Source organism: Bos mutus, chromosome 3 (genome assembly GCF_027580195.1).
Source record: "Bos mutus isolate GX-2022 chromosome 3, NWIPB_WYAK_1.1, whole genome shotgun sequence".
In the NCBI taxonomy this organism is placed as follows: domain Eukaryota; kingdom Metazoa; phylum Chordata; class Mammalia; order Artiodactyla; family Bovidae; genus Bos; species Bos mutus.
This window is the reverse complement of record NC_091619.1, coordinates 105,744,870-105,772,709: the sequence shown is the minus strand read 5'-3', so window position 1 is coordinate 105,772,709 and position 27,840 is coordinate 105,744,870. Positions and strand designations below refer to the sequence as shown.

Genomic DNA, 27,840 nt, shown 5'->3' with positions numbered 1-27,840 from the left:
GCTGACTCAACTAAGGTCAGGGCTTTCCTGGGGGTGATTTTCATTTGGAGAGGCGGCAGCAAACAGGGGTGGGGAACAAGGTCAGGTCAGAATCACCTAGCATAATATACGTAAAATAATAGGTGCTCATTAATTTAGTTGCTTCTCAAGTCTGTGAGAAAGAAGGAGGTGTTATGAACTAGAGGACTGAATTAGTTCATGATTCTTGGCTTCACAAGAAGACACATTCAGAACGAGGGCTGGTTTTATTTTCCAACGGAATCTTCTTTAATATAAAACAAAGATAAAACACATCTCACCGCTGCAATCTGCCAGCATGCCTTGTTTCTACAAGATGCATGCTAGTCCATAAGACTAAGTAGCAAAGAGTCTTTAGGAGCATTTGATTGGGAGAAATAGAAAAAGCAGATCTTAGGGAAGCCTGGGCAAGGCCCACGGCTGAGACACATCCCCGAACACTAGAGCAGTCCTTGTCTTTTCAGATCCTCGTACGTCTTCTTATTTACAACATTCCCACTGGAGTCTTCATATTCTTCCTAAAAGGGAAGAAGGACTCCATTAAGTACAACTGCTGGGAGAAATATTTAGACCAGCCTCTGGGTACCTGAGCTCGCCCTGGCCTGATTCCATGCCATTCATCTAAAACAGCCTTTCTCAACTGGGGTTCTGCTCTACTGCCCACAGCATCCATTAGATATCTAGAATGATACCAATTATGACTGATCCTTGGGGATATCTGAGAAAATTGTGTATTCAAACCACTTTCTGTGTTTAAGATGAGGAACTCCGGCTCAGAAAGGCTCACTTCAGACATGGTTTTCAAATGGGCCCCAAGAACTCTAGGTTTCTACCTGAGAGGACACTACAGGAGATAAAGGCCAAGAGGACTGAGCTTCTCCACATTCAGAGGAGTTCTGCCTTTTTCTATGTATTGGAGTTCTATGTTACAGCTTGAAAAGGGCTTTGCTGCTAAAGGAACACTGAACACCACTGACCTAAGAGGAAGCAGCTACCATATCTCACATACACACCACTCCTCATCTCTGAAATCCTCTGTTAGGGATGACCATCCCAAGACCAACAAGATGCCTCCCCACCCCATGAGCAAGCTCATCAGATGCTCTCCTCAAAGGAGATCTAACATATGACACAGATTTTCAGCCTCTTAGCTTATGAATCCCAAGGGCAGGACAAGACACAAGGTACTTCTGCTTGCCACTTCAAAATTTCAATGGGAGAATATAACCTGTCGTTAAGACACAGATTTGAAGTCTGACACATGTAATATCACAAATAAACTAGGCTTTTCAAGTCAAGAGCTGATTAGAGATATTGTCACCCTACACTTCCTGCTACAGTGAACCAGGGGCCGTCTCTCACTCCCTTCTGCACCGTGAGGGACTCTGTGGCTTGACGTTACACCTGATGCTACATAAGCACTCACCTCAGTGTCAGGCTGCCATCGTTCCGATGCCTTCTGCAGTTTCAGCTTGGCCCACACTGCCGGACAAGAAATGATCAGCAATCAGATTCCACTGAGTATCCATTGGGTACTGGGTGTTATAACATATCCCTCATTAGGATCCCCCTGAGTGCCTGTCCTAAAGACATCTGCCTGCCCCAAATGGGAATTTTGGTTCTGGACTGCCTGTGGACAAACCCCTTTCATAGCAAAATTTACCATAATGTTTGCTCTGTTGCAAAATAAAAAGTTGGATCATATATAACCAAACACCTCTTAGAATTGAGAACTGATACTCTCAAAGGAAATAGAAGCTGAAGTTGAACGGTTATATGAAGACCTACAAGACCTTTTAAAACTAACACCCCAAAAAGATGTCCTTTCATTATAGGGGACTGGAATGCAAAAGTAGGAAGTCAAGAAACACCTGGAGTAACAGGCAAATTTGGCCTTGGAATACAAATGAAACAGGGCAAAGGCTAATAGAGTTTGGCCAAGAGAACGCGCTGGTCATAGCAAACACCCTCTTCCAACAACACAAGAGAAGACTCTACACATGGACATCAGATGGTCAACACCGAAATCAGATTGATTATATTCTTTGCAGCCAAAGATGGAGAAGCTCTATAGAGTCAGGAAAAACAAGACAGGGAGCTGACTGTGGCTCAGATCATGAACTCCGTATTGCCAAATTCAGACTTAAATTGAAGAAAGTAGGGAAAACCACTAGACCATTCAGGTATGACCTAAATCAAATCCCTTATGATTATACAGTGGCAGTGAGAAATAGATTTAAGGGACTAGATCTGATAGATAGAGTGCCTGATGAACTATGGACGGAGGTTCATGACATTGTACAGGAGACAGGGAACAAGACCATCCCCATGGAAAAGAAATGCAAAAAAGCAAAATGGCTGTCTAGGGGGGCCTTACAAATAGCTGTGAAAAGGAGAGAAGAGAAAAGCAAAGGAAAAAAGGAAAGATATAAGTATCTGAATGCAGAGTTCCAAAGAATAGCAAGAAGAAATAAGAAAGCCTTCCTCAGCGATCAATGCAAAGAAATAGAGGAAAACAACAGAATGGGAAGGACTAGAGATCTCTTCAAGAAAACTAGAGATACCAAGGGAACATTTCATGCAAAGATGGGCTCGATAAAGGACCGAAATGGTATGGACCTAACAGAAGCAGAAGATATTAAGAAGAGGTGGCAAGAATACACAGAAGAACTGTACAAAAAAGATCTTCACGACCCAGATAATCACGATGGTGTGATCACTCACCTAGAGCCAGACATCCTGGAATGTGAAGTCAAGTGGGCCTTAGAAAGCATCACTATGAACAAAGCTAGTGGAGGTGATGGAATTCCAGTTGAGCTCTTTCAAATCCTGAAAGATGATGCTGTGAAAGTGCTCCACTCAATATGCCAGCAAATTTGGAAACCTCAGCAGTGGCCACAGGGCTGGAAAAGGTCAGTTTTCATTCCAATCCCAAAGAAAGGCAATGCCAAAGAATGCTCAAACTACCGCACAACTGCACTCATTTCACACATTAGTAAAGTAATGCTCAAAATTCTCCAAGCCAGGCTTCAACAGTATGTGAACCGCAAAATTCCAGATGTTCAAGCTGGTTTTAGAAAAGCCAGGGGAACCAGAGATCAAATTGCCAACATCCGCTGGATCATCAAAAAAGGAAGAGAGTTCCAGAAAAACATCTATTTCTGCTTTATTGACTATGCCAAAGCCTTTGACTGTGTGGATCACAATAAACTGTGGAAAATTCTGAAAGAGATGGGAATACCAGACCACCTGATCTGCCTCTTGAGAAACCTATATGCAGGTCAGGAAGCAACAGTTAGAACTGGACATGGAACAATGGACTGGTTCCAAATAGGAAAAGGAGTACGTCAAGGCTGTATATTGTCACCCTGCTTATTTAACTTCTATGCAGAGTACATCATGAGAAATGCTGGGCTGGAAGAAGCACAAGCTGGAATCAAGATTGCTGGGAGAAATATCAATAACCTCAGATATGCAGATGACACCACCCTTATGGCAGCAAGTGAAGAGGAACTAAAAAGCCTCTTGATGAAAGTGAAAGTGGAGAGTGAAAAAGTTGGCTTAAAGCTCAACATTCAGAAAACAAAAATCATGGTATCTGGTCCTATCACTTCATGGGAAATAGATGGGGAAACAGTGGAAACAGTGTCAGACTTTATTTTTTTGGGCTCCAAAATCACTCCACATGGTGAATGCAGCCATGAAATTAAAAGATGCTTACTCCTTAAAAGGAAAGTTATGACCAACCTAGATAGCATATTAAAAAGCAGAGACATTACTTTGCCAACAAAGGTCCGTCTTGACAACAAAGGTCAAGGCTATGGTTTTTCCAGTCATGTATGGATGTGAGAGTTGGACTGTGAAGAAAGCTGAGTGCCGAAGAACTGATGCTTTTGAACTGTAGTGTTGGTGAAGACTCTTGAGAGTCCCTTGGACTGCAAGGAGATCCAATCAGTCCATCCTAAAGGAGATCAGTCTTGGGTGTTCATTGGAAGGACTGATGCTGAAGCTGAAACTCCAGTACTTTGGCCACCTCATGTGAAGAGTTGACTCAGTGGAAAAGACCCTGATGCTGGGAGGGATTGGGGAAAGGACGAGAAGGGGACGATAGAGGATGAGATGGCTGGATAGCACCACCGACTCGATGGACATGAGTTTGAGTGAACTCCGGGAGTTGGTGATGGACAGGGAGGCCTGGCGTGCTGCAGTTCATGGGGTCACAGAGAGTCGGACACAACTGAGTGACTGAACTGAACTGACTCTCAAAGGAAAAGTTAGTATGGTACAAAATATAGGAATTATTGGAAAAAGTGACCTTACTGTTTTAAAGTTCATAATAGAAGAGAAAGAGAATGCTATGCTTAGTCACTCAGTCATGTCTGACTCTGAGACCCCATGGACTATAGCCCACCAGGCTCCTCTATCCACGGGGATTTTCCAGGCAAGAATAATGGGGTGGGTTGCCATGCCCTCCTCCAGGGAAATCTTTCCAACCCAGGGATCAAACCCAGGTCTCTCGCATTGCAGGTGGATTCTTTAGCATCTGAGCTACCAGGCAAACTACTTGAGTGGGTAGCCTATCCTTTCTCCTGGGGAATCTTCCCAACCCACGAATCGAACCAGGGTTTCCTGCATTGCAGGCGTATTCTTTACCAGTTGAGGTATCAGGGAAGGCCCAAGAGAACACTAGACATTGTCAAATACAACTACTTGAGGTCTGATGCGTGTATTTCAAAAAATTCAGAGAAAAAAAAAACAATGAAATATCATGGCCAAAGAGTTTGAAAGATAAGATAGCTCAATAAACACTGAAGACATTAGAAGAATAATTCTGACAGTTCAATTCTAATGAGCACGGAAAGAGAAAGACATCTACAGACACTACCGTAGCTCCAGAGGAAGGGATCAGACATGTGCAAAGACAGGACAGATACAAAACTAGGAAAGAACAACTTAAACTTGTAAGAATGGTGTCTGGAAGGCGCACCCTTAGAACAAAGGGCTATGTGCAACAGATGGGACAGGTCGCTGCTATGAAGGTAAGATGACAGTGAAAAGGAACAACTACTTGATTCTTATAAGCTTTCATATTTCTCATCACGTAGAACAATCTCTAAACATGACAAGATTAGAAGAAATATCCTATAGAGAAAGCTGAAGTCTAAGATGGGTGAAGAAATATTAATAGTAGATGAGACAATATGTAAGTGCTGAAATCTTTTTAAAAACATATTCATTTGGCATCGGGTCTTAGTTGTGCCACACAGGGTCTCCGACCTTTACTACAGTGTGAGGTTAGTTGCAGCATGTGGGATGTAGTTCCCTGACCAGGGATTGAACCTGAGCCCCCTGCATTGGGAACATGGATTCTAAGCCACTGGATCACCAAGGAAGTCCCTGAATTTCCTATTTTTGATGGAATAGCCAATACGATAAAAGCTATAGACACAGGATATCTTGGTTTTAGAAAAGCGATTGCTCTCACAGGCAATGTCCTGAGAATCCATGAAAATGTATCTCTCATGATACTGTCATAAACAAAATGATGCTATCTGAACCTGATGCTATTAGTTTATTAGGGTTAGTAGACTTATACCTAGTGAATTTTGGTCAATTGTGACCAACCTCCTGAATGAGAAATATCTTGTGAGAAGTTCCATAGGGCTCTTTCTTAGCTGTCTTTTGTTCAACTTATGATATGTAAGTCTGGAACAATGGAATGATTAAAATAATGAATTCATACATCAAATCCTTCATTTAAGTTGAAAAAATAAAAAACTACTGTAACTTAAATAACAGTACTGAATCCCTTGTGCTAAAAATGCCAAAGAAAAACTTCAACAGAATGATCTAAAACAAAGACAAGGAAAGCCAGTCTGACAGCTGTGCCAGTGGCTTGCTCCTGCCCACTCCCACTAGGGCACACGTCTTTCCAGGTGCTCTGGAAGGAGCAATCCTGGTCTAACAAGGAGCTACTTTTGCTGCCAGTTACTGAAGTGACAGCTGACTGCACAACAGATGGAACCTGACCCAGCTGCACCTTGCTACCATCCTTCCCTGATATTAGAAACTGGGACACTGAGAGATTGAACTACATGAAGGCAGGCTCTGAACACTGAAAAAGGTCATACAGGGCAAGGGCTGGAGTTACTTTCGCTGTGAGCTAAGGCTTAAAGAGAAGACACGAGAAAGCGGAGAAGGCATACGCACAGACGGAAGCACAGGTGGAAAAGCACCTTCTTCCTCAGGATGGAAGGACACGGAGTTAGGTTTTCAGGGGCTTTCTTCCTCATAGCCCCAAATCCTTAAGATGTCTAGTTTGGATGCTTTAAAAAAAAACCCCAAATCCAAAAACCACACACGAAATCCAGGTTTAATAAAAAATAATTATTCTACCAATGGGAAATGAAGAAAAATTGCACATACTCTACAGAATAATAGAATTAACTTCAGTTTAATAATGAATTGATTATAACTGTAGCTGATTCATGTTCATGTGTGGCAGAAACCAATACAATATCATAAAGCAATTATCCTTCAATTAAAAATAAATTTAATTAAAAAATAATTAATGGATGCCTATTAGTAGTGAGATACCTGAGATGAAAGTCTGTCAGGATCCTGCAGGAGTCAAGACGTCTGTAACTACCTATCTGTTACTGAAAAGTCTGAAAGGAAGCCAGAGAGTTAACCCCAGATATTTAAAGAGGAGGAATAGTCCCTGGGGAAAGAAAGGGCAGGGGAGGTGATGAAAAGACAAAGTGATGTTGAGATAGAAGTGAAACTATAAATGCTACACAAATGACCTACAAGTGTCAAGGGACGTCATTATGGGTGAAAACGATACACTGTATCAAAGATGTGGCAATAATAATATGAGAGAAACTGATAAACCTAGACATCTGAACAAGGAGATAAATACTGAAAACAATATGGATAACATTTTGAATCATGAACCTGCCAATAATATTCTGGAAAAAATTTTTTTCTTTTCTAAAAGTTTGTATCACTAAAGAGAAAATTTATAAAGTTTCTTTATGAAACGTCCTTATTGATCAACTCAAAAAAAAATTACGGGGGTAATTTAAAATAAGGCAGTATAGGATTATGGGAAGAGAAAAGACTGTGGTAGAAAAGACATGTGACTGACCCCTGGCTTTCTTTTCTTATGGTACATGACCTAAAGACTGACCTCATTTTTCTTCTGAAAGTGGGGGTGATCTTCTACCTCACTGATTGCTCTGAAGATTAAATGGGTGTAAAAATCTCCCATTTGCCTCGCATATACCAAGCATCTGGTATATGGCAGCTAGCAACAGGAAGATTAAATTCCAAATGAAAGATAAAGGTGACTCCGGATCTCATGCCTTGGACTCTGTAGAGGAGCCCACAAGTGAAGCTGACGATGATGGCAGCTTATGCTTTCTCACTGATACATTCTACATTGTGGTCAGGCATGCTGTAGCACTTTACCTATATTATTTCATTTAATATATATATTATCTCATTTGAGACAACTCTCTGATGTAGATATACTATTAACTCCCACATTTGATAGATAAAGGAAACCAAGGCACTAAAAGACATAACTTGCCCTGTGTCCCCTAGCCAGGAAGTAAGTGGCGGAGCTACGATCGGGACCCTAGATCCTCCAGAGTCTGCACTGTTAGGAATGTGGTTTTGAACCAACTTCACCCTTGAAGAAGACCAGACGAAAACATAAAGAACTTAAGGGAATCCATCAACAAAGTCCTTGGGTAAAAACAACATGACAAGACATAATGGGGGTAAAAGCTACTGTGTATAAAATGAGTAAGCTACAAGGACACAACACAGGGAATTGAGCCAATATTTTAAAGTAACTATAAATGGAGTATAATCTTTAAAAATTTTGAGTCACTACATTGTATGCATGAAAATTATATAATATTTTAAGTCAAAGAGAAAAAAGGAGATAATGGGATTCTGAAAGCAGAAAAACCACTTTTTGTAAACAAGGTGATAAGAATATTGATATAAGATTAAACAGTCTACTGAATCATTATGAGTAAGATGTATAGAATTTACTGTTTCAGATCATCAATATAGTCACCTCCTATAAATAACTCAACAGAATGACACATACTAATAACAGATTATAGAAATTTGTAGTAGAAATAAACTGTTAGATGAAACATTAAAGTTAGAAATGTTAGAAACATTTCTAATGTTCCTGTATGAAAGGAATAGATTCAAATTTACTATATAATCTTTGTGAGAAATCTAACAAGAAAATGAGAAATCTAACAAGAAAACAAGGAGTTAAATATTAGATCAGTTAATACACTGAGTGTAAAGAGCTCATCTGTATACAAGGATGAATATTGACAACTAGGGTAAAAAAAAGAGCCCACATTTGCTGCTAATATTTGATAACTGGGGAAATGGTCTATTACAGTAGAACAAACAAGCTATCAGATAACAGGAATTTCAAAACGCTAATGGGAGTGATCAATAAGGTTACAATGTAATACTGAGTTTTATGTGGCTCAAATAACACAAAACTGGCAGAAATGCAAGACACGAAGTTTAATTACAACCGGAATCAACATGTCCATACCAGAATTCAAAACAAAGAGACATTAAGTATGAAAACTACTGAATAGGAGAAAATATTTATAAATCATATGACTGATAAAGGGTTACTATTCAAAATACGTAAACAACTCATACAGCTTAATAGAAAAAAACAAAAAAGCAACCTGGTTAAAAAATGGGCAGACAATTGGAATAGGAATTTTTCCAAAGACGACATACAGATGGCTAACAGGCACATGAAACAATGCTCAATATCACCAACTGTCAGAGAAATGCAAATCAAAACCACAAAGAGGTGTCACCTCACACCTGTCAGAATAGCTGTCATCAAAAACACCACAGATAACAAATACTGAGGAGAATGTAGAAAAACGATTCCCTTACACTGTTAGTGGGAGTGTAAACTGGTGCAGCCACTATGGAGGACAGTATGGAGGTTCCTCAAAAAACTAAAAACAGAACTACCATATGATCCAGCAATCCACTCCTGGGTATATGACAGAAGAAAACAAAAATACTAATTTGAACAGATACATGTACTCCCAACATTCATAGCAGCATTCTTTACAATAGTCAAGACAGGGAAGCAACCTTAATGTCCATCAACAAATGAATAAAGGAGATGTAGTGTGTGTGTGTTAGTTGCTCAGTCGTGTGCAACTCTTTGAGACCCTATGGACTGTAGCTGCCAGGCTTCTCTGTCCATGGACTTCTCCAGGCAAGGATACTGGAGTGGGTTGCCATTACCTTCTCCAAGGGATCTTCCTGACCCAGACATCGAAGCCAGGTCTCCTGCATTGCAGGCAGATTCTTTACCATCTGTGCTACCAGGGAAGCCCAAAAGAAGATGTGGTATATACAGATAGCTAGATATACATGCACACACACACACACAATGGAATGTTACTCAGCCATAAAAAAGAATGAAATTGTGCTATATGCAACAGCATGATGGACCCAGAGGGCATTATCCTTAGTGAAATAAGTGAGGCAGAAAAAGACAAATACTATGCATTATCCCTTATATGTGGAACCTAAAAAATAAAACCAACAAATGAATATAACAAAACAGAAACAGATTCACAGATATAGAGAACTTGTGGTCACCAGTGGGAAAGGCCAGGGCGGGGGCGATGGGAGTGGCAAGATAAGGACAGGGGATTAAGAGGTACAAACTGCAATGTATAAAATAAATAAGCTACAAGGATATGTTGTACAGTACAAGGAATATCGCCAATTTTATAAGTTTTTTTTTTTTCCCCCCTGCGTGACCTGGAGGATCTTAGTTCCCAGACCAGTGGCCAAATCTGGGCCCTTTTGCAGTGAAAGCAGGGAGCCCCAGCCACTGGACTGCTAGGGAATTTCCTACTATTTTATAGCTTTAAATGGAGCGCAATCTATAAAATTTTGAATCACTGTTATACATCTGAAACTAATACGATATCAAAGTATCTCCAAAGAAAGTAAGTTTTTAAACAAAGTAACAAGATCAAAGAAAGTATTAATAGGAAAAAGGAAATAGTAAAATGCAGAATAAAAATACTGACTTTTCTACTTTGTCATACTAAATCAAGGAATCATATGGGCTATAACTAGAGAGTCTTCTCAGAGTAGTCCCTTTCTATGAGGAAGTGATCTCCATCTAAAGTTTCAAATGACAGAAAAGAATGTAGCATGTAATCAGATTGACTTTACGACATAAATATGGTTTTGAATCCTAAATCTGACAAATGTCTGAAAGCAACGCAAAAAGCACATCTTTTATTTATGAATGTAAAAACAAAACTTCTAAACAGAATTCTAACAGGATAAATAACTACATTAAAAAAAAAAATACTACTCAGAATGAAATAATTCAGAAATGCTGTTTTATCCAAGCCTGATCAAAAGTAGTAAAAATGCTGTCACTTTTCTTTCGTGGAATGTGATAATAAAATCGTAAGCCAACCTTCAAATTAGTGAGGCTGCATCACATGGTCTTTAAAAACAGCATTCAGGCAAGGAAGACTTATTGCCTGCTTCTATTTAACATTTAAGATTTAGGGGTAATGCTTAGGAAAAATAAATACATGGAATAAAATTAATTAAAACATGTTTTTGCAGGTGAACCTGACTGTAAGCCTAAAATAATGTAAGGTATTACATTACATTACAATTTCAATGTATCAAGTAATAAATCAATTCGGGCAATTTGCAGGACATATTTAAGAAAATATGACCCCTCCTGCCCGGCCCAATCATTATCTACTTATTAGCTATATGTAGCTAGAAAACAAATCTAAAAATGTGACAGCATTCAAAATGCAGTATTATGATTCTATGAAATTTCATTACTATTTTAATTTCCTCCAGAGTGAAGGGCAAAAATGAAAAGAGGCTAAGTGGATAATCTGATATATTTTAATTCTGATCAGAGGAACTGTATGATCCTGACTTGTAAATGCACAGAGACAAAAGAGCAAAAAGGAGTCCCCAAAGTTTACCACACTCGAGAAACTCAATGGAAGAGTCCCTGGAACTCACGGGTTAAGTCAGGGATTGGGGAACTCTTTAGAAGGTCACTTCTACTTGGCTTTACCATAGAGGATTTGAACCCCAGAGGTGGAAGCCAAATCAGTTAGCTGACCAGGCAGCAGAGTAGTGTGATATGCTAAGAGGCAGTGCCTGAAGCTTAGCAAAGTGGAGTGGTAAAATTCTTTTCCTAACATTCTAACCCACTGACAGTGAAAGCATGACCAAAAAAAGAAATAAAACTGTGAGGAAGATGGAAAAATCTATCATGGCCAGGTAGCCAGGAAGCCTGAGGTTCCTGGGAGCTTCAACAACACATTCCTGGACACACGTTGAGCCTGGTTTTTTCTCTGAGAGGTATTTTGCTGACATGTTGCTGTGTATCTGCCCTGTCATCTCAGAAATAAGCTTACCAAGATCACCTCTATTTCTTCCTTTGTATCTGCAGTTCTTAACACAGTAAAATCAATTCAGAAAATACACATACACTCATTCACTCAAAATCTTGCATACCCGGGAGTTCACAGACCCCAGTTAAAAGCAGTTTCATACTCAGCACAGAGCTCTTCTCAAGGGGGAAAGAATCAGTACTCCTGGCTAATCCATCCCCTGAACAAGCAATAAATATAGGACTATAGTAGTCTGTATGTACCCACAACCTGCTGCCCTTAGGCCTGGACACACGACAGTACTGGACAGTGAACTGTAGTTCTGGCCTCGGGAACAATAAATGATTACTTACAGGAGACCGCGTCTTCAATCTGTGTCACATTAGCAAAGTGGGCAGTATTTGGGATGCCCAAACACCTCATGCCATGAGCATGGCGCCACTCCTGGGAGAAGAGAAGCAAGAGGACAGCGTGAAATAGGACTGACTGGACATACAGCACTAACCCCAATCCTACTCAAAACCTTCCCTAATCCTTTGCAAAAGGCTCCACCTAAAGGCAGCATTCCTTTTGAGGTGCCTGTCTGTAGACAGCTGGCTATGACTGACAAGAGGCAGTTACTTCAAAGCAGCACTGTATGTTTGCCTCACTGGGCAGGTTTATAAAACCTAGATCTACACAAAATCTGTGTCAAGACCACAACTCTAACTCATCACTTACCTCCTATGCAACCCCCACCACCAGCATGTATAAGCATTACTGATGGCAAGTCAGTGTAATCTTTAGAAGTAAAGGAGAAGACTGTTCATCAGGTACAAGCAAGGATACGAAAGAGACCAGGGAGGGATGCTGATGCAATGACAGTATGGCTCAGGGATGGCAGATGGCATGGGCCCTGGATGCCAATTCCAATTCACTGGAGGTGGTACTGAGAAAGATTTAGAGACTACTGGAGTTTGGCAGAAAAGACCCCAGAATCAGTAATATGCACATCTGAGGAAGAGAAAGAGGAATTCACATACATTCTCCATTCTTGGCTACATCTAGCATGTCTTCTATTCTGTAAAATTTCTCTCCAAGTACTGAGAACTGAAGGCAGAAACAAAACAAGGGTGAATTCACTTACTGGAGTACCACCCAGATAATGCCTTCTCTCAAGAATAGCTTGATAAATGTCATCCTCTTTTTTTTTTTTTCAAGAGGCAAAGGCCCATTTAAGACCCAAAGAAGGACGCGGTCAGCCCTTTCTTTGGTATTGAGTACTAGCAACAGGAAAGAGAAATGACCAAGGAGTCAGAAAGGCAGAGAGAAAGAGCAAGCAAGAGAAAATGGAAACAAGGTTCAAATAGTGGAATGCCTCCAGAAACTGTCTCAGGTGCTACCCAAGGCTGGCACTGCTGCCAGAAGCCAAATGCCCCATGCTGGACTTTATGTCCACTTCTTCTCTGATTCTCTTTTGCTCTGGACGCTAGGGATCCTCTCAGGCTGCTCCTATCCTCTTCTCTAAAACACTCATGTTTCAAGCTTCCACGTCCAGGAGAAGCGCCGAATCTCTTACAGCAAAGTGCCTCTGGAAGGCCTTAGGACCTCGGTAGGTATAGTTTCCACAAATCTCACAGTTATAGTTGATATTTAGGCCATGAAGCTTATACAACCAGTAAGGAATAGGCTAAAAGAAATCAGACAAAAAAAAACCAGTATTAGACCAGTGTCTGTATCTGCTGCCAAAATGAGAGAAGGGGGAAAGGTGGCAGGGGGGACTTACTTTGCCGTCCCAGCCCAGGGGCAGGTTTTTGGGGTTGTAAATGATCTCATTCTCTTCATCTTCACTTTCACTCTCACTGATCTGCTCTTCCTCTTCCTCTTCCCGCTCTTCTCCAGTTCTTGCCTGCTTGCGTTGCACGTTCTCATGAGTGAGATGTCGCTGTTCCTATGTCAGGGCCATGAATGAAAAGGGAGGTGAGAGAAAGTGCAGAACAAGAAAGGAAATTTTTTATTTTCCTATAACCCTTGTTGATCCTTCACTTTTAAGGATCAAGTTTCCTGTCTTGCAGAACAAAAGGAAAGTCTTGCTTTCAAATAGTATTCCTCTTCAGCAGACCTTTCCTGATCTTAAAGGAAAAATTCAAAGAAAAAAAAAAAGGAAAAAGTTAAACCTAGCACTTGCCGAGGTCACTCATCTGAGGCCACAGACCATCGCAGAACAATAGAAGTCTTTTCTCTTCTGTCCCTAAACCGTTCCCTGAACCAGTCTTCCTTTCTCTTTCCCACTGTTACCACCCTCACCAAGGTGACAATGTTCTAACTTGCCCCGAGTCTGTCCTCAGTCCAGTCTAGCTTCCATGTTATCCCCACATTTATCTGCTGGAGAAAACCAATCTCGTGGCACACTTTGCTTAAAAAAACTTTAATTTGCTTTCTGCTACTTAAAGGACAAGGTCCAACCTCCCAACATACAATAACTTACCAAATTTTTCTCTGACTACACCATCCCTCACTAGACATACCCAAGGACAATGGTTTGTTTTCTCATTATTTCCTTTCACAGTAATTTTACCTTCATGCTTGCTGTTTCCTCTACCTGGATCATCTTAATCTCCCTCTTTCTACTTAGAACACCCAATCTCAAAGTATTACAGTAAACATCACATTATACGGCAGTTATCTGTAGCCCTCAGTCACAAACTGGGCTTTTCAAGGGTAAGAGGCTATGTCACATTCACGACTGTACTCAAAGATTTAGCATAATATCTGGAAACCAACAGGTGTCAGTAAATGGTGAAGTTATGGTAAAAATAATACCAATTCATAACAAGATCAACTTTTGGAACTCATTTTGGCTGGAATTCCAAGGAGAACAGTGCCACCTCCTGGCAGGGAAAGCAGAATGCTCTCAAAGGTAGGAGTTGTGGGCACACCTTATGTTAGGGGCACAGATGAGCCTCGCATTCGGCTTCAAAGGACGGGCAACTCAGTCCGCTGCCCACACTCAGTCCAGTTCAGTCACTCAGTCGTCCCCGACTCTTTGCGACCCCATGAACTGCAGCACGCCACACCCCCCTGTCCATCACCAACTCCCGGAGTCCACCCAAACCCATGTCCATCGAGTCGATGATGCCATCTAACCATCTCATCCTCTGTTGTCCCCTTCTCCTCCTGCCCCCAATCCCTTCCAGCATCAGGGTCTTTTCAAATGAGTCAGCTCTTCGCATCAAGTGGCCAAAGTATTGGAGTTTCAGCTTCAGCATCAGTCCTTCCACTGAACACCCAGGACTGATCTCCTTTAGGATGGACTGGCTGGACCTCCTTGCAGTCCAAGGGCCCACGCTGGCACAGTCCTAGTTCAATGTGGAGAGTATAAGTATCCCATGTAGCCAGTGTCTGGCTAATCCCTTTTATCCAAAGGAGTTGTAACAGCGGGATCCAACAATGACTCTAGTTTTATGAGTTATTAATGCGTGGTCATCAAACAAGGGCAAGAGACAAAGACATGCGGACCAACTATCTGAACCAGAGCCACCTACTCACTCAAAGCACCATGTGCGTATCTGTAAAGGAAAAGGCTCTGAGAGCAGTTGAAAACTACACAGACACTCAGAAAGGCTGGTCCTCTCTGCAGGACTCCCAGAGACACTGATCATCTTCCACCTTCTCCTCCCTGAAAGAGAATCATTTTCTCCTGCTCCTCCCCCCACTTTCTCTAAGATAAGCATCTTGGTCAGGTAGGCCTTTTTGTACCTGTAACCTCCTTCAGCTTCTTCTTGAAAGAATACTCAAGGAGCAGCTCACAGCCAGTTCTGTACCACTAACCTCCAAACCTAACAAGCTCTGCACAACCCTGTGAACATGTAAGTTACACCTTTTCAGAGTAAGTCATTCATGAAGAGCTGCTGTTGTGGGCGCACCTTATGTCAGGGGCAAAGATTAGCCTCAGTCGTCTTCAGGGACTGGCAACTCAGACTGCTGCCCACAATCGCACAGTCCTAGTTCCCTGTGGAGAGTGTAAGTATCCCATGTATCCAATGTCTGGCTAACCTCCTTTTATCCAAAGCAGGTGTAAAACAGGGAGCCAACATATGACTCTAGTCATATCTTATTTGCCTTTTGAGTGTTTGCTTTCTGGGTCACCCCTGGCTATATTCTGGAGCTCAGGGAAAGAATCTGGATTCTACACTGAGTGGGGCGAGGGGGGGGGTGGAGTCTACTCTCCCACCTAGCCTCAGGGGATTGGGCAAACTTAGGAACGTCACCTAACAACAGACCCCTAACAACAGAACAGGACCTCAGTGAAGGGCTAAGTACCCTGGGAGAACACAATTTTCTGCTGAAGTAGTTTGATATATACTTTTTTTTCTTGCAATCCTAAAAAATATCCTACAAGTTCATAGCTCTCTTACTTCCACAACTTGGAGCATTTACAGCCCTCAGCAGAGTCACTTACCCCAAGAATCTCTACATATTCGTATATCTGGGCTTCAAGGAAAGCAATGTCTTTGTTCCTCTCAGTGTCTCTGGAAATAAAAAACAAACTATCACTCAAGGGTTCTTTCACCCAATGCCATGTTCTCTATATCTGGGAATATTTATTCCAGAGGTGCATTTAAAATTACAAGCACAAGAGAAATACCATGTTGTGAAAGCAAATGTTCTGTTCAGCTCAGGACTTGCTGATATTTATTTATTTTTTATTTAAAAAATATTTTTGGCCATGCTATATGGCTGGCAGGATCTTAATTTCCCAAGCAAGGATCAAACCCACGCCTAGTGGAAGTGAAGGGTCTAAACCACTGGACTGCCAGGCAATTCCCCTGAGATCATTTCTTAGAATGCACAGAAGCTTCCTCTTTGACCTCATTCTAGAGAGTGAAAGGCATATCCAGGTATTTAAGTTCCTATCAATTTCCTATACAAAGGAAATGTGGTACAGAAGGGCAAGCTCTGGAACAGGCAGACTTGGGCCCAAATCCTGACCTTGCTACTTAGTAACTGTGAGATAACAGGTATAACTTTTCTAAGTCCTTATCTGTCAAAGATGAGGATAACAAATATTTTTCAAGGTTGTTTTGAGAATTAGCAAAACCACATATAAAATAAATACCCTGTACAAGCATGTGGCTCAGGTACAGATTCAACTGTTATTAGCAAAAATGCACTTAGATGAACATTTTTGAACCAACTTACGCTCTATAATCTACAGAAGTAACAAAAGATACCTGGGGCACAGTTTCAGCTTTAGAGATGTCCCCCACTCTCAGACACCTGAGTACAGACTGTCCTTGGTTTATAAGAACAACGAGAGAACTGTCTGCCATTAGCAGAGAAAAAGAGCAGACTGGAGCTGGATGGATCAATAGCGGTAATAGAATGGGCTTTAAAATTTGTGATGTGGTACGAACTCTGCACGGGAATAAAAAGCTTAAAATGTAAGCAGAGGTGCCCCCCCTCCCCCCCACTCACCGCTTGGTGCCCTTTGTCTTGGGATTTTTGGCAAACAGGGAGGTGTCAAGTGACTCGAGGGACTTTCCTTTGGTGCTGAATAGCCTCTGGGCTCGCTCTTCTAGGGTCCTAAGGAGACACAGGGGCAAAGGATTTCAGGATTACTTTACCATCTAGGCTTGCTTCTCTTTGCAGTGTGGAGAGAAAGAATGGAACTGAAGCCACTTAGAAGATTGTGAAACTCAAAGTAAATGAGACACTTCTGACAGAAAAATCAGTCTCTTACCCGCCACACTTCAGGCCTAAAGCTAGGAGTGCAGATTTCAATCTGTCCAGACCCAGGAGGCCAACTCCTACATGAAAGAAACAAGTTACACTTTTATACAAATAGACTTGGAGAAACAACAAAGGCTCAAACTTAGGTTTGCAGGCTGGTGTGTGGGTGTTCCTCAAACAGTGGCAAGACCACACGTTCCATAGCCAGTCTCCTAGCAGGATGCTCCAACTCTCCAAAGGACCGACTCCGTGCTTAAGTTCATACATAACCATACTGGCTGTGTTCCACTACCTCCACTACAGCTTAAGATGGCTAATTTTTAGTTAACAGTGTTCAAAGAAACTGGACAAGCTTTTTTTTTCTTTTCATCTTTCTACATTCTTCGTAGATGCTTATCTCGAGGATTGGTGTCTTACCATAATAAGTCTATAGCATTAGGAGATCAAGTGACCCCTCTGAGGCGTGAACAGGCAAGACCAGCACAGGCTAAAGAAAACATACCTCCCAGGAGGAGAATGCAGAGAGGTCCAGATGGGCTCCAGCATGGGTCAGGGCACTGCTTGTCTCTTTCTGGAAAAACAATATGATGTTTATTAAGACCCAGGATTAGAACAAAGGCAAGGGAGTCATCTAAATTACAGGCATACCTTGGAGATGTTACAGGTTCGGTTCCAGACCACTGCAGTAGAACAATTATCGCAATGAAGCGAGTCCCATGATTCTTCCTGGTTTCCCAGTGCATACCAAAGTTATGTTTACACTATACTGTAGTCTATCACGGAGAAGGCGATGCCACCCCACTCCAGTACTGTTGCCTGGAAAATCCCATGGACGGAGGAGCCTGGTAGGCTGCAGTCCATGGGGTCGCTGAGAGTCGGACACGACTGAGCGACTTCACTTTCACGCATTGGAGAAGGAAATGGCAACCCACTCCAGAGTTATTGCCTGGAGAATCCCAGGGACGGGGGAGCCTGGTGGGCTGCCATCTATGGGGTTGCAGAGTTGGACACGAAGCGACTTAGCAGGAGCAGCAGCAAGACAATGCACATGTCTTAGTTAAAAAACTTTATTGTGAAAAAATGCTAACCACCATCTGAGTCTTGGTAGTAATAAAAATCAAAGACCACCATAACAAAACAAAAAGTGGCAATAATAGACTTGCCTAATGCAGAGAGTTGCTGCATTTGTTAAAAAAATAAATGCACCATCTGAGAAGTGCAAGAAAGCAAAGTGCAGTAAGACGAGGTGTGCGTGTACCAGGTGCTGGGTAGCCCCTTATAAACATGTATGAATGAGAATCAAATGCCTATAAGAGCAGAGCAAAAAGAAAAAAAAACACAAACAAACACCAACTAAAACTAGATGGTCCAATTCTCCCAGAGATTTCAGAAAAAATTCATGTTTGTCCCCAGGAATGAAAATATATAATAAAGATTTCTAGCACATAATCACATCAGCCTCTGGTCAGTAGGAACCACAGAGCAGTAATGATATGGTTGGTGAAAATGCTGGGCCCAGCCAATGGCAAGTGGGCCCTGCCAAATCTCTTTCCAAAGTACACAGAGAAAACTCAGCACAGTTGGCAGAGAACACCCCCTGGCTACAACTGATCCCAAGGGACCAGCACCTGAAAGCCTAAAGCAGAGGCTCAAGATTAAAGTAAAATAGTTTACTTCCCTGGAATGTCCTCCACCCAAACCCCCACTGAAGCTCACCGGCCATCCAGGAAAAGTACCATTCTCCCACTTCTTCTCAAACTCATTCTGAATTTTCCCAAAAAGTTCATTCTGATCTTGGAGAGGCTTCACTCTATCTGTGTAATCCTGAAGGTATTCAAGCAGCATCTCCAGGTATCTACAAAGGAATAAGTAATATAGAGACAGCAAGGTTTCTATTTCTGATATACTGTTATGCCCTATAAAATATACTTATAACTCCAGTGATACTAGTCTTTTAAAGGAATAAAAATGAGCTTACAATTGGCTTTCTTCTAATATGTCATCTTGATTTTGACCTTTCCTATCTTCTTTCATCCTTAAGATACAATTCCAAATACTACAGTCTTAACTCACAAATAAGAAAGATTGCAGGTAGAAAGAAAATGAGAAAATAGAGGAAGGCAGATTACTAACTAGGGCACAACAACACAAACAAAGCGTAACATCTATACATCAGACCCAGGCACCTCTGAGAAAGTTTCATTTTTCCCCACTCTGCTCGACTCCAAAGCAGAGGCACCAGGGTGGGAGACTTCCTTCTACAGTGACACAAAATTAAGAAGAGTATGGGCCTAAGATCACAGATGTGCCCACAGACACATATTCTTCCAGAGCCAAAGTATTATGATTTTATTTTTTAACTAATTAATCTTTTATTTTTTGGCTGCACTGGGTCTTCACTGCTGCGAGGGCTCTCTCTGGCTACAGCAAGTGGGGCTACTGTTCGCTGCAGTGCACAGGTTCTCACTGTGGTGGCTTCTCTTGTTGCAAAGCATAAGCTCTAAGCACATACGCTTCAGCAGGTGCAGCACGCAGACTCAACAGCTGTGGTGTGCGGGCTCCAGGGCGCCCAGACTCACTAGTAGAGGAGGGGCTCGATACTTGTGGTACAGGGGCTGCTCCATGGCATGTGGAATCTTCCAGGACCAAGGATCAAACCTGTGTCCCCTGCATTGGCAAGCGGATTCTTATCCACTCTACAGCCAAGGAAGTCCCAAAGTATTATGATTTTAAAAACGTATCTTGGAAGTCATTCATGTATGCCTTTCATGAAACAAAACTCAAAACGGCCCTCAAATCTTCTCATTAAAATAATCTTCTAGTCACATTCAGTAGAGGCCTGGAAGCTAATAATGCCTACCTCTTGTACTCGGCATTCTTCCTTTCTTTAGGAATGTCAAACAACTGGTCAAAGATGGACAGGTAAGTGATATAATCCAGCTTCTGAAAAGAGAAAAGAAATGACAAGAGATTCAGTTAGGTGTTTGCACCAAGTTACAACATAATCTCCAATAAATGAGATCAAAATTGAGCCTAACAAAGTTAACAAAGCCCAACTCACTTAAGCCTTTTTTTTCTCCTACCATTTAATTCCTACATTAACTGGGTGTTAATTCCACTGGACTGAGTAGAATATGAGACACATAATTAGCCTGTAAAAATACAGATCAAGTCAATAAACCATAGGCTAAAAGAAACATCTGTTCAACATTACTACATACCAGGCACTTGTTCAAAGACTGACACCCACTGCCTCTTAAATAAGGTCCTGGAAGGTGTCGTTTTTTCCCTCATTCAACCACTTATTGAATATCTTTGGACCCAGTGCATGGATACACATGAGAACAAGACAGAGGCAGCAGGACTGGACTCATGGAGCTTCTACAGCTGAGACAACTTTGGGACATGTCTTTACAACTCCAAGAGGAATTCATCACATACTTCCTTGCAACTTTCCTGAGGCTGTCAATTAAATCTCATCTCTTACGGTAAGTTATTTTTAGGTATCTTTTTAAAGATATTAAATAGTCATTCCTGGAAGAGATTATGTTTTTGTATCTTTATGTACCTACTACTATATGTACCTAACACCGATGCTGCATGTGTATTTGGAAGTTTTAAAAATTTATTTTTACAAAAGCAAAATAGGCTTGTTGTAATAATAAAACAAAATTTACTAGTAAGTAAACCAGACTTATTCATTCACTGTAGAAACCCGATTTTCACTTTGAAAATGGTTTCCTTCCAAGAAAGCACATCACCATTTTAATATTTATGTAACAGTTCCAGAACAGAAGGAAGACACTCTGTTTCATGTCTAGTAGCCCCAGCCCAGTGTCCTGACTCACCCTGAGAATCAGAGCCACCCTCCCCTATCCTGGGTCTTACCTCAGAGGCCTTCAGGTTAATGTATTTGAGGTAACAGTCATGAAGATCCAGGTAACGACCGTATCCCTCTTCATCTGTGAACTCCACCAAATCTGAAGCAATCAGAGGTATCAGTGATTCAGGTACTAAAGACCACTTTCTTGGACCTGGCCTTTCAAGAGGACTGCACAGCTTCATAATGCAGCCCTTTACCCAAATACCCTCTCTGTGCTCACAGAGTGAAACAGGACTCAGCCAATGCATTTAAGTTGGACGAGCACAAAATGAACATTGTGCCCAGTGCCAGTTTAGGATGCCAATCTAGTCCAGACTTTAGTCTAACAAAGAGAATATCAGTAGGAGAACACCGCTATACATTTCTGTGGGGCCATTTTCCAGGGATCTGAGGGCAAATCTGAGGTCTGTTATTTACCTGTACTTCTGTTGGTGCTGGAGAGAAGCATTAAACCCTACTTACTTTGTGCTTCTTCACTTGGATTCTCTCGCGCCTTTAGGAGTTCCTCAAATTCCACTGACATTGGAACACAGATCTGATGAGAAAAGAGAGAAAAGCTCAGGTGGATTTTTCAACATAAAAGTTGCAATATCACAGAATGAGCTATATAGAAAGTTGGATTTCTAATGCTTTACTTGGCTTGGATTTTTCATTAGGAGTTTACTTCTGTTTTCCAATTACCTTGCCCTTTCCTTTGCTTTCTGCCATTGTTTAACTAAAATTTGCTAAAATAACATTCACAAAAATTCAAATAACATAAAAAGACAGAATGGAAAAAAAAAATCAAGGTACCCCCTTTAATAATTCTCCCGCAAGGGAGTTCTCTGGTGCTCCAGTGTTTAAGATTCTGCACTTACAATGCATGGGGCATGAGTTCGATCCCTGATCAGGGAACTAAGATCCCACATGTCTTGAAGAGCACTCCCACCCCCTGGGCACCAACCTGCCTCCACCAAAAAAAAAACAACTGTACTGCAAATAGATAACCACTGTCTACAGATTATTTAAAAATTTTTTTAACGTCAGCCATTCTCAAACTTTGCTGCACATTAGAATCACCTGCTGTTGCTGCTAAGTCACTTCAGTCGTGTCCGATTCTGTGCAGCCCACCAGGCTCCCCCGTCCCTGGCATTCTCCAGGCAAGAATATTGGAGTGGGTTGCCATTTCCTTCTCCAACGAATGAAAGTGAAGTTGCTCAGTCGTGTCCAACTCGTAGGACTGCAGCCTACCAGGCTCCTCCATCCATGGGATTTTCTAGGCCAAGAGTACTGGAGTGGCTTGCTATTGCCTTCTCCTGAGAGACAGCGCTAAAAGCCCTGACATACTTGACACCAATTAAATGAGAAGTGGGGGGAGGTATCAGCACTTTTTAAAGACCCTCAGATTCAAATGCACAGCAAGATTTGGAAACCATTGCTCTGTGAGTTTATATATATGTATTTGTGCAACCATAATACAGGCAAATGACAAGATTATTACTTTGCTTCTCACATAATTGGATTTATTTTTTTCCCCCTTAGTATATCCTGGAATAAATTTAACCATTTATTCTGCATCACTTTTCCACCAGAGCTGGGATTAGGTTATACACCAAAATGGTACTCACGTCTTCTCTCTTGGTTAGCAAAAGACTGAATACTCTACCTTCCAAAGAGAGTGAGGAGACCTTTATGTACCTCCACTAAGTAGCCTCTCCTGCCTAGTATTTTCAGTCTCTTATTTTTCTACCCATTCCTTTACATATGGACACCTTCCTATCTTCCTCCTGCTTCTCCTCTCCTTTTTCCTGCCAGTCTTTCAAATGCATGTTAAAACACTACACACTACAGTTTCCCCATTATTTACGAGTACTCCCTGTGACCAGATTTCCCAGATTTCCACTCCCACCACTTCTACTGAGCGGCAATCCTGGCAGTTACCAATCAGGAACAGCGGATACCACTCACTTCCTTTCTGAAGCTCATTTGCTGAGCTCCCATAAGACATGACCTGGAGCTGCCAACTGACCTGTACTGGAGGCTTCCCAGGCCCCCTTTCCGTGAGTGCCCCAAGGCACCCAGAAGCTGACAGTCTCCCTTCACACTCTCTCTCCCTCCCACAACTCTATGACTCAAGGCTTCAACCATCAAGTCTATGTGCCAATTCTCAAGCCCCAATCACGAACTTCAACTCTCATAGGACACGTCTACCTAGGTATATTATCACCTGAAAATCTACATACATAAAAATCCACTTCCAGTGCAAATGGGTTCTTTCTTCCTTATTTCTATCAAGGGAAAAAACAACTTTTCAGTTACAGAATCATAAACGCTCAGTGCAATTACTGACCCATCTCTCCACTTCTACAGCCATGCCTCACTTCCCCTTTCCCCTGGAATTCCTTTGGTCAGTTGTGCAAGATGTTTAATGAGTTCTCAACAACTGAGATGTAATCCCTGCTCCTTATAATTTTACAGTACAGTGGGGCAGACATTCATTGTCAGAGAACATGACAAGATCATAAAGGAAGGAAGGATTAATTGGGATTAACTAGGAGTGAGATAGACTAGGAAGCAATTTTCATGAAAGACTTGGTCTCTGGGCTGAATCATGAAGGGGTAATCGTCAATGGACGTGAGTAAAGCTTCTCCGTGTTAGTTGGTTCCTCCAGGCAGCATATTTCAAGACAGGAACACAAGTCGTTTATTGGCCAGTAGATTACCCATGAAAGATAAAAAGGAAAGGACTTCCCTGGTGGTCCAGTGGTTAAGACTCCATGCTTCCAGTGCAGGGGACACAGTTCTGATTCTTGTTCGGGGAACTAAGATCCCATGAACTATGAGGTGTGGCCACCAAAAAAAAAAGGAGAGAGCGAGCAGGATGGAAGGATAGAGCAGGGAGAGCCTAGACCATGATGCAAAATCTCACTAAAAGTCTCACACTGGGCAGAAATAACCAGGCTGTGATACCCCCACCCCCCCTTACTGTGTTCAGTCACTGGTTAGGGGCTGCCCAAGAGTACGTGTGCTCTGTCGCTTCAGTCGTGTCCGACTCTTTACGACCCATGGACTGTAGCCCGCCAAGTTCCTCTGTCCATGGGATTTCCCAGGCAAGAATACTGGAGTGGGTTCACATGTCCTCCTCCAGGGAATCTTCCTGACCCAAGGATTGAACCTGCAGCTCCTGCAGTGCAGGCAGAGTCTTTACCACTGAGCCACCAGGGAATTAGCACGCAGCTTCTTTACCGTGAGAGCCACCTGGGAAGCCCAAGAAGAGAATGGCTTTAGCTTAAAGCTGAGGGAAATTCTGAAAGAACTTGGAGTTGCAGGATGTCACCTAACTACGCTGCTTATAGCTAACTGGTAAGTTCCCTTTTGAAAGGACACCTGAATGGCAATCTCCATTTTCCTAACACATGTCCTTTGTATACTCTTTGGACAGGTCTGGAGAAAAAACTTTGCAAGGTCATACCTCATTTGGGTGCTTCCGGTGGAATTCCTTTATTTGTTTGAGTCTATTATAGAATTCAGCAAACTCATTGGGTCCTGAAATGGCATTGAGCTCCTCTTTTCGTAACCTGCAATTTCAGAAAAAAATCCAGAAAACACGGAGCACAAAGTCAGTCCTTTAACCATGGCCCCTCAAAAGCAGTAATTGCTGGACTGAATGAGACTGTCACTTACCCATCCTTGTCGTCATACAAATCCCTCAGATTCCCACTGACTTCCATGTACCTCTGGAAGGCAAACACAAATCCATCAGAATGAAGCAATCCGTCTGTACAACTGAGACCCAAGCAACCAACAAGGGCTCTCTAGTCAAATGTCAGGAAAACTTCAAGAGATGTGGTGTTAAAAGTTCTTATGCTTCCTTAACAGACAACACTGGCTCCTAGCTTATTTTTAAAACAGGTCACTCTGAAGATTACCTAAGAAATGTGTTTTGAGGGGTGGCAGAGTTCCCATATTTAACTTTCCCTAGAAGAGTCATGGGCTTCCCTGATGGGTCAGTGGTAAAGAATCTGCCTGCCACTGCACAAGACGTGGGTTGGATCCCTGGGTCGGGAGAAGGAAAAGGTAATCCACTCTAGCATTCTTGACTGGGAAATCCCATGGACAGAGGAGCCTAATAAGCTACAGTCCATTGGGTTGCAAGAGTCGGACACGACTTAACACCTAAACAACAATAGAAGTATTGTAAAAGAGAGCCATGTAAGAGTCACCCTTTGGAAAACTGCAGTTCCCATCAAAGACTCTCAAAGATAAAAGGGTAGTCCAAATTGACTTTCACTATTTCAAAAGGCTTGACTAAGGAATGCTCAGGCTAAGTCAAACACCACACAGCTTCCTCTGGATTCAAACTTAGAATGGCACAAGTACATAGCCCATTCTCCAAAACTTTTGGGACCGGATTTGCTTCAGAATGTGGAATTTTTAAGTTCAGGAAGGTACTACATGAAATAAAATATCCCTAGTGGGATCTGGAAAACACATTAATTAGTTCTGCAATGAAAGTTATGTTATTTATTAAATGGGATAAAGACCATAAAAAACCTCTCATCTGATCAGATCAAGTCAGATTTTTGCCACCAAATAATTTCCAAAACAAATTAAAAAATCTTTTGTTTTCAGAGTACTTTGGATTTGGGAATCTAGATAAGGGATTAGGGGCTTGTAATATTTATCTACCCTAAATCAGAAACTCTGATTAGGGTCTTTTATTCTTTTCTATGGGGGAGGAGGAGAGTACATTCTCAGCCCGAGGCATTGACACCTCATAACTACTCTTCGCACATCCACGAGATACAGGATGCTATAAAGGAGATCTTCTCTAGTAATTAAAAATGAGTAAGAGTTCTCCATTCGGAGAAGGGAGTAAGGGTGGTTAAGCATCCTTAGGTTTGGCAGCGCGCGTACATTCGGCAGGCATACAAACCCCTCGACTGGCCAATAGGCTACCTTTGTCCCCGCACCCACTCCCTCCTCTTCCAGTCCATCGCGCCCAAAGAGAAGCGGACAGCGGGACACTCACATCTTGCATGGCCCGTGTGCGGTGGTCAGAATTGATCTGGTCCCGGAGCTGAAGAAAGGCAAACGTAACATATACGCTGTTAGTCGGAATTCTGGAGTTGGGAAGGCCGCCCGAGGGCGGAGCTTACCCGCTCGGGTCTTAGTGGCCCAAGCAGAGGCCTCTGGGCGCTGGGCCCCGGGGAAAGGCTACCTATGCCTGAGCTCGGGGAGGGAATACCCTCGAAGGGCTCGGGGCGGGACTGGTCTGAGGGCTGAAAAAAGCTCTGAGGTTAAATCCGGGCAGGGGGCCCGGCCTTACGGTAGCCCCTGCCCAGGCCCACTCACCGTGGACTTCTTAGTGAGCATCTCTTTGGCCATGACATCCATAAGCCGTTCCTTCTCCTCATGATAGCGCCGCTGCTGCTCCAGAATGGTTTCCATCTTCCCTCTTCCTTCTCCCCCGCCGCCGCAGTCACTGCTGCCCCAACTCAACACAGACCACCAACACGACCGGAAACAACCCCAGCCGCCTTGCGCGCCCGCGTCCGCAAGTTACGAGTCCGGCGGCACCAAAGCGCCGCGGTTGCCGGAAGTTCCTCGGGGACTCGAGGAAAAGTGAGCACCGCTAGAGACCCAGTCCGTGCTATGGAGACTGCTGCAGTGCCCCCTGTTGGCCGGAGGTGTGTGGCGCGATACCGAACGATTTGCAGGTGCCTCTAGGGGGCACCCGTTCTTGCCTGGAGAATCCCAGGGACGACGGAGCCTGGTGGGCTGCCGTCTATGCGGTCGCACAGAGTCGGACACGACTGAAGTGACTTAGCAGCAACTTAGCAGCTAGGGGGCACACAGAAATCCACCAGTCTGGCGTTAAGGAATCTGACCTGGCCGGCGGGGACTTCCCTAGCTGTGCGGCCGGGCGGGTAGGGACCTGGACTGAGTAGCTGAGGAGCACGGATGGGAGCTGAAGAACCGAACTTGAGTCTCCAGCTCAGTGTGACCTGTGACAACGTTTTTCCCTCAGTAAAATGGGGATGATCACGGGGTTTTTTAACTTTCTTCTTTTCTTTCTCCTTCCCTTCCTCTCGTTTTGATATGTGGAAACAGGTTAACCTAATTGTCTATCAGCAGTGCTGCGTGAGTGCTAAGTCGCTTCAGTCATGTTCGATTCCTTGCGACCCTATGGACCATAACCCGCCAGGCTCCTCTGTCCAAGGGGTTCTCCAGGCAAGAATACTGGAGTGGGTCTCCATCCGCTCCTCCAGGGGATCTTCCCCATCCAGGGATCAAACCCACATCTCTTAGGTCTCTTGCATTAGCAGACAGGTTCTTTACCACTCGTGCCACCTGGGAAACTCAAGGGACTGGTTAAATGAAATATAGTGCATTCAAGCAGTAAAATACTATATAACTGGGGAAAAAAAAAAGAATGAAACAAGTCTATATGCCCACGTCTAGCTGGAGAAATGAAAACCTATGTCCATATGTGCAGACATTCATAGCAGCACTATTCATTATCAACAATGCTGCAACCCCCAAAGTCATTAACTGGTAAATATACAAACCAAATATGGTGTATCCATACAATGGAACATTATTCAGCAATAAAGGAATGTTACAATATGGATGAACCATGAAAGCATCGTGTTATGTGAAAGAAAGCAGACACGAAAAAAAAAAAAAAAAAACCACAGTGTATGTCCAGATGGCAAATCTATAGAGACAGAAAGTAGGTGAGTGGTTGCCTGCTGCTAGAGGTGAGAT

General features: G+C 42.6%; 1 protein-coding gene across 1 annotated transcript; it reads right to left on the bottom strand.

Annotated features, from left to right (window-relative positions):
* Positions 1 to 240: 240 nt before the first annotated feature.
* Positions 241 to 26,654, bottom strand: SF3A3 (splicing factor 3a subunit 3). Its single transcript, XM_070368388.1, has 17 exons — positions 26,425 to 26,654; positions 26,102 to 26,149; positions 24,754 to 24,806; positions 24,542 to 24,647; positions 21,553 to 21,625; positions 21,096 to 21,187; positions 20,068 to 20,150; positions 18,924 to 19,062; positions 17,706 to 17,778; positions 17,218 to 17,281; positions 16,953 to 17,060; positions 15,937 to 16,006; positions 13,261 to 13,425; positions 13,054 to 13,164; positions 11,849 to 11,939; positions 1,445 to 1,500; positions 241 to 536 (listed from the first exon to the last, which is right to left on the bottom strand). Exons 1-17 carry the CDS (start codon positions 26,518 to 26,520, stop codon positions 459 to 461), a joined length of 1,506 nt encoding a protein of 501 aa, XP_070224489.1. The 5' UTR covers positions 26,521 to 26,654; the 3' UTR covers positions 241 to 458.
* Between the last annotated feature and the right edge of the window lie 1,186 nt (positions 26,655 to 27,840).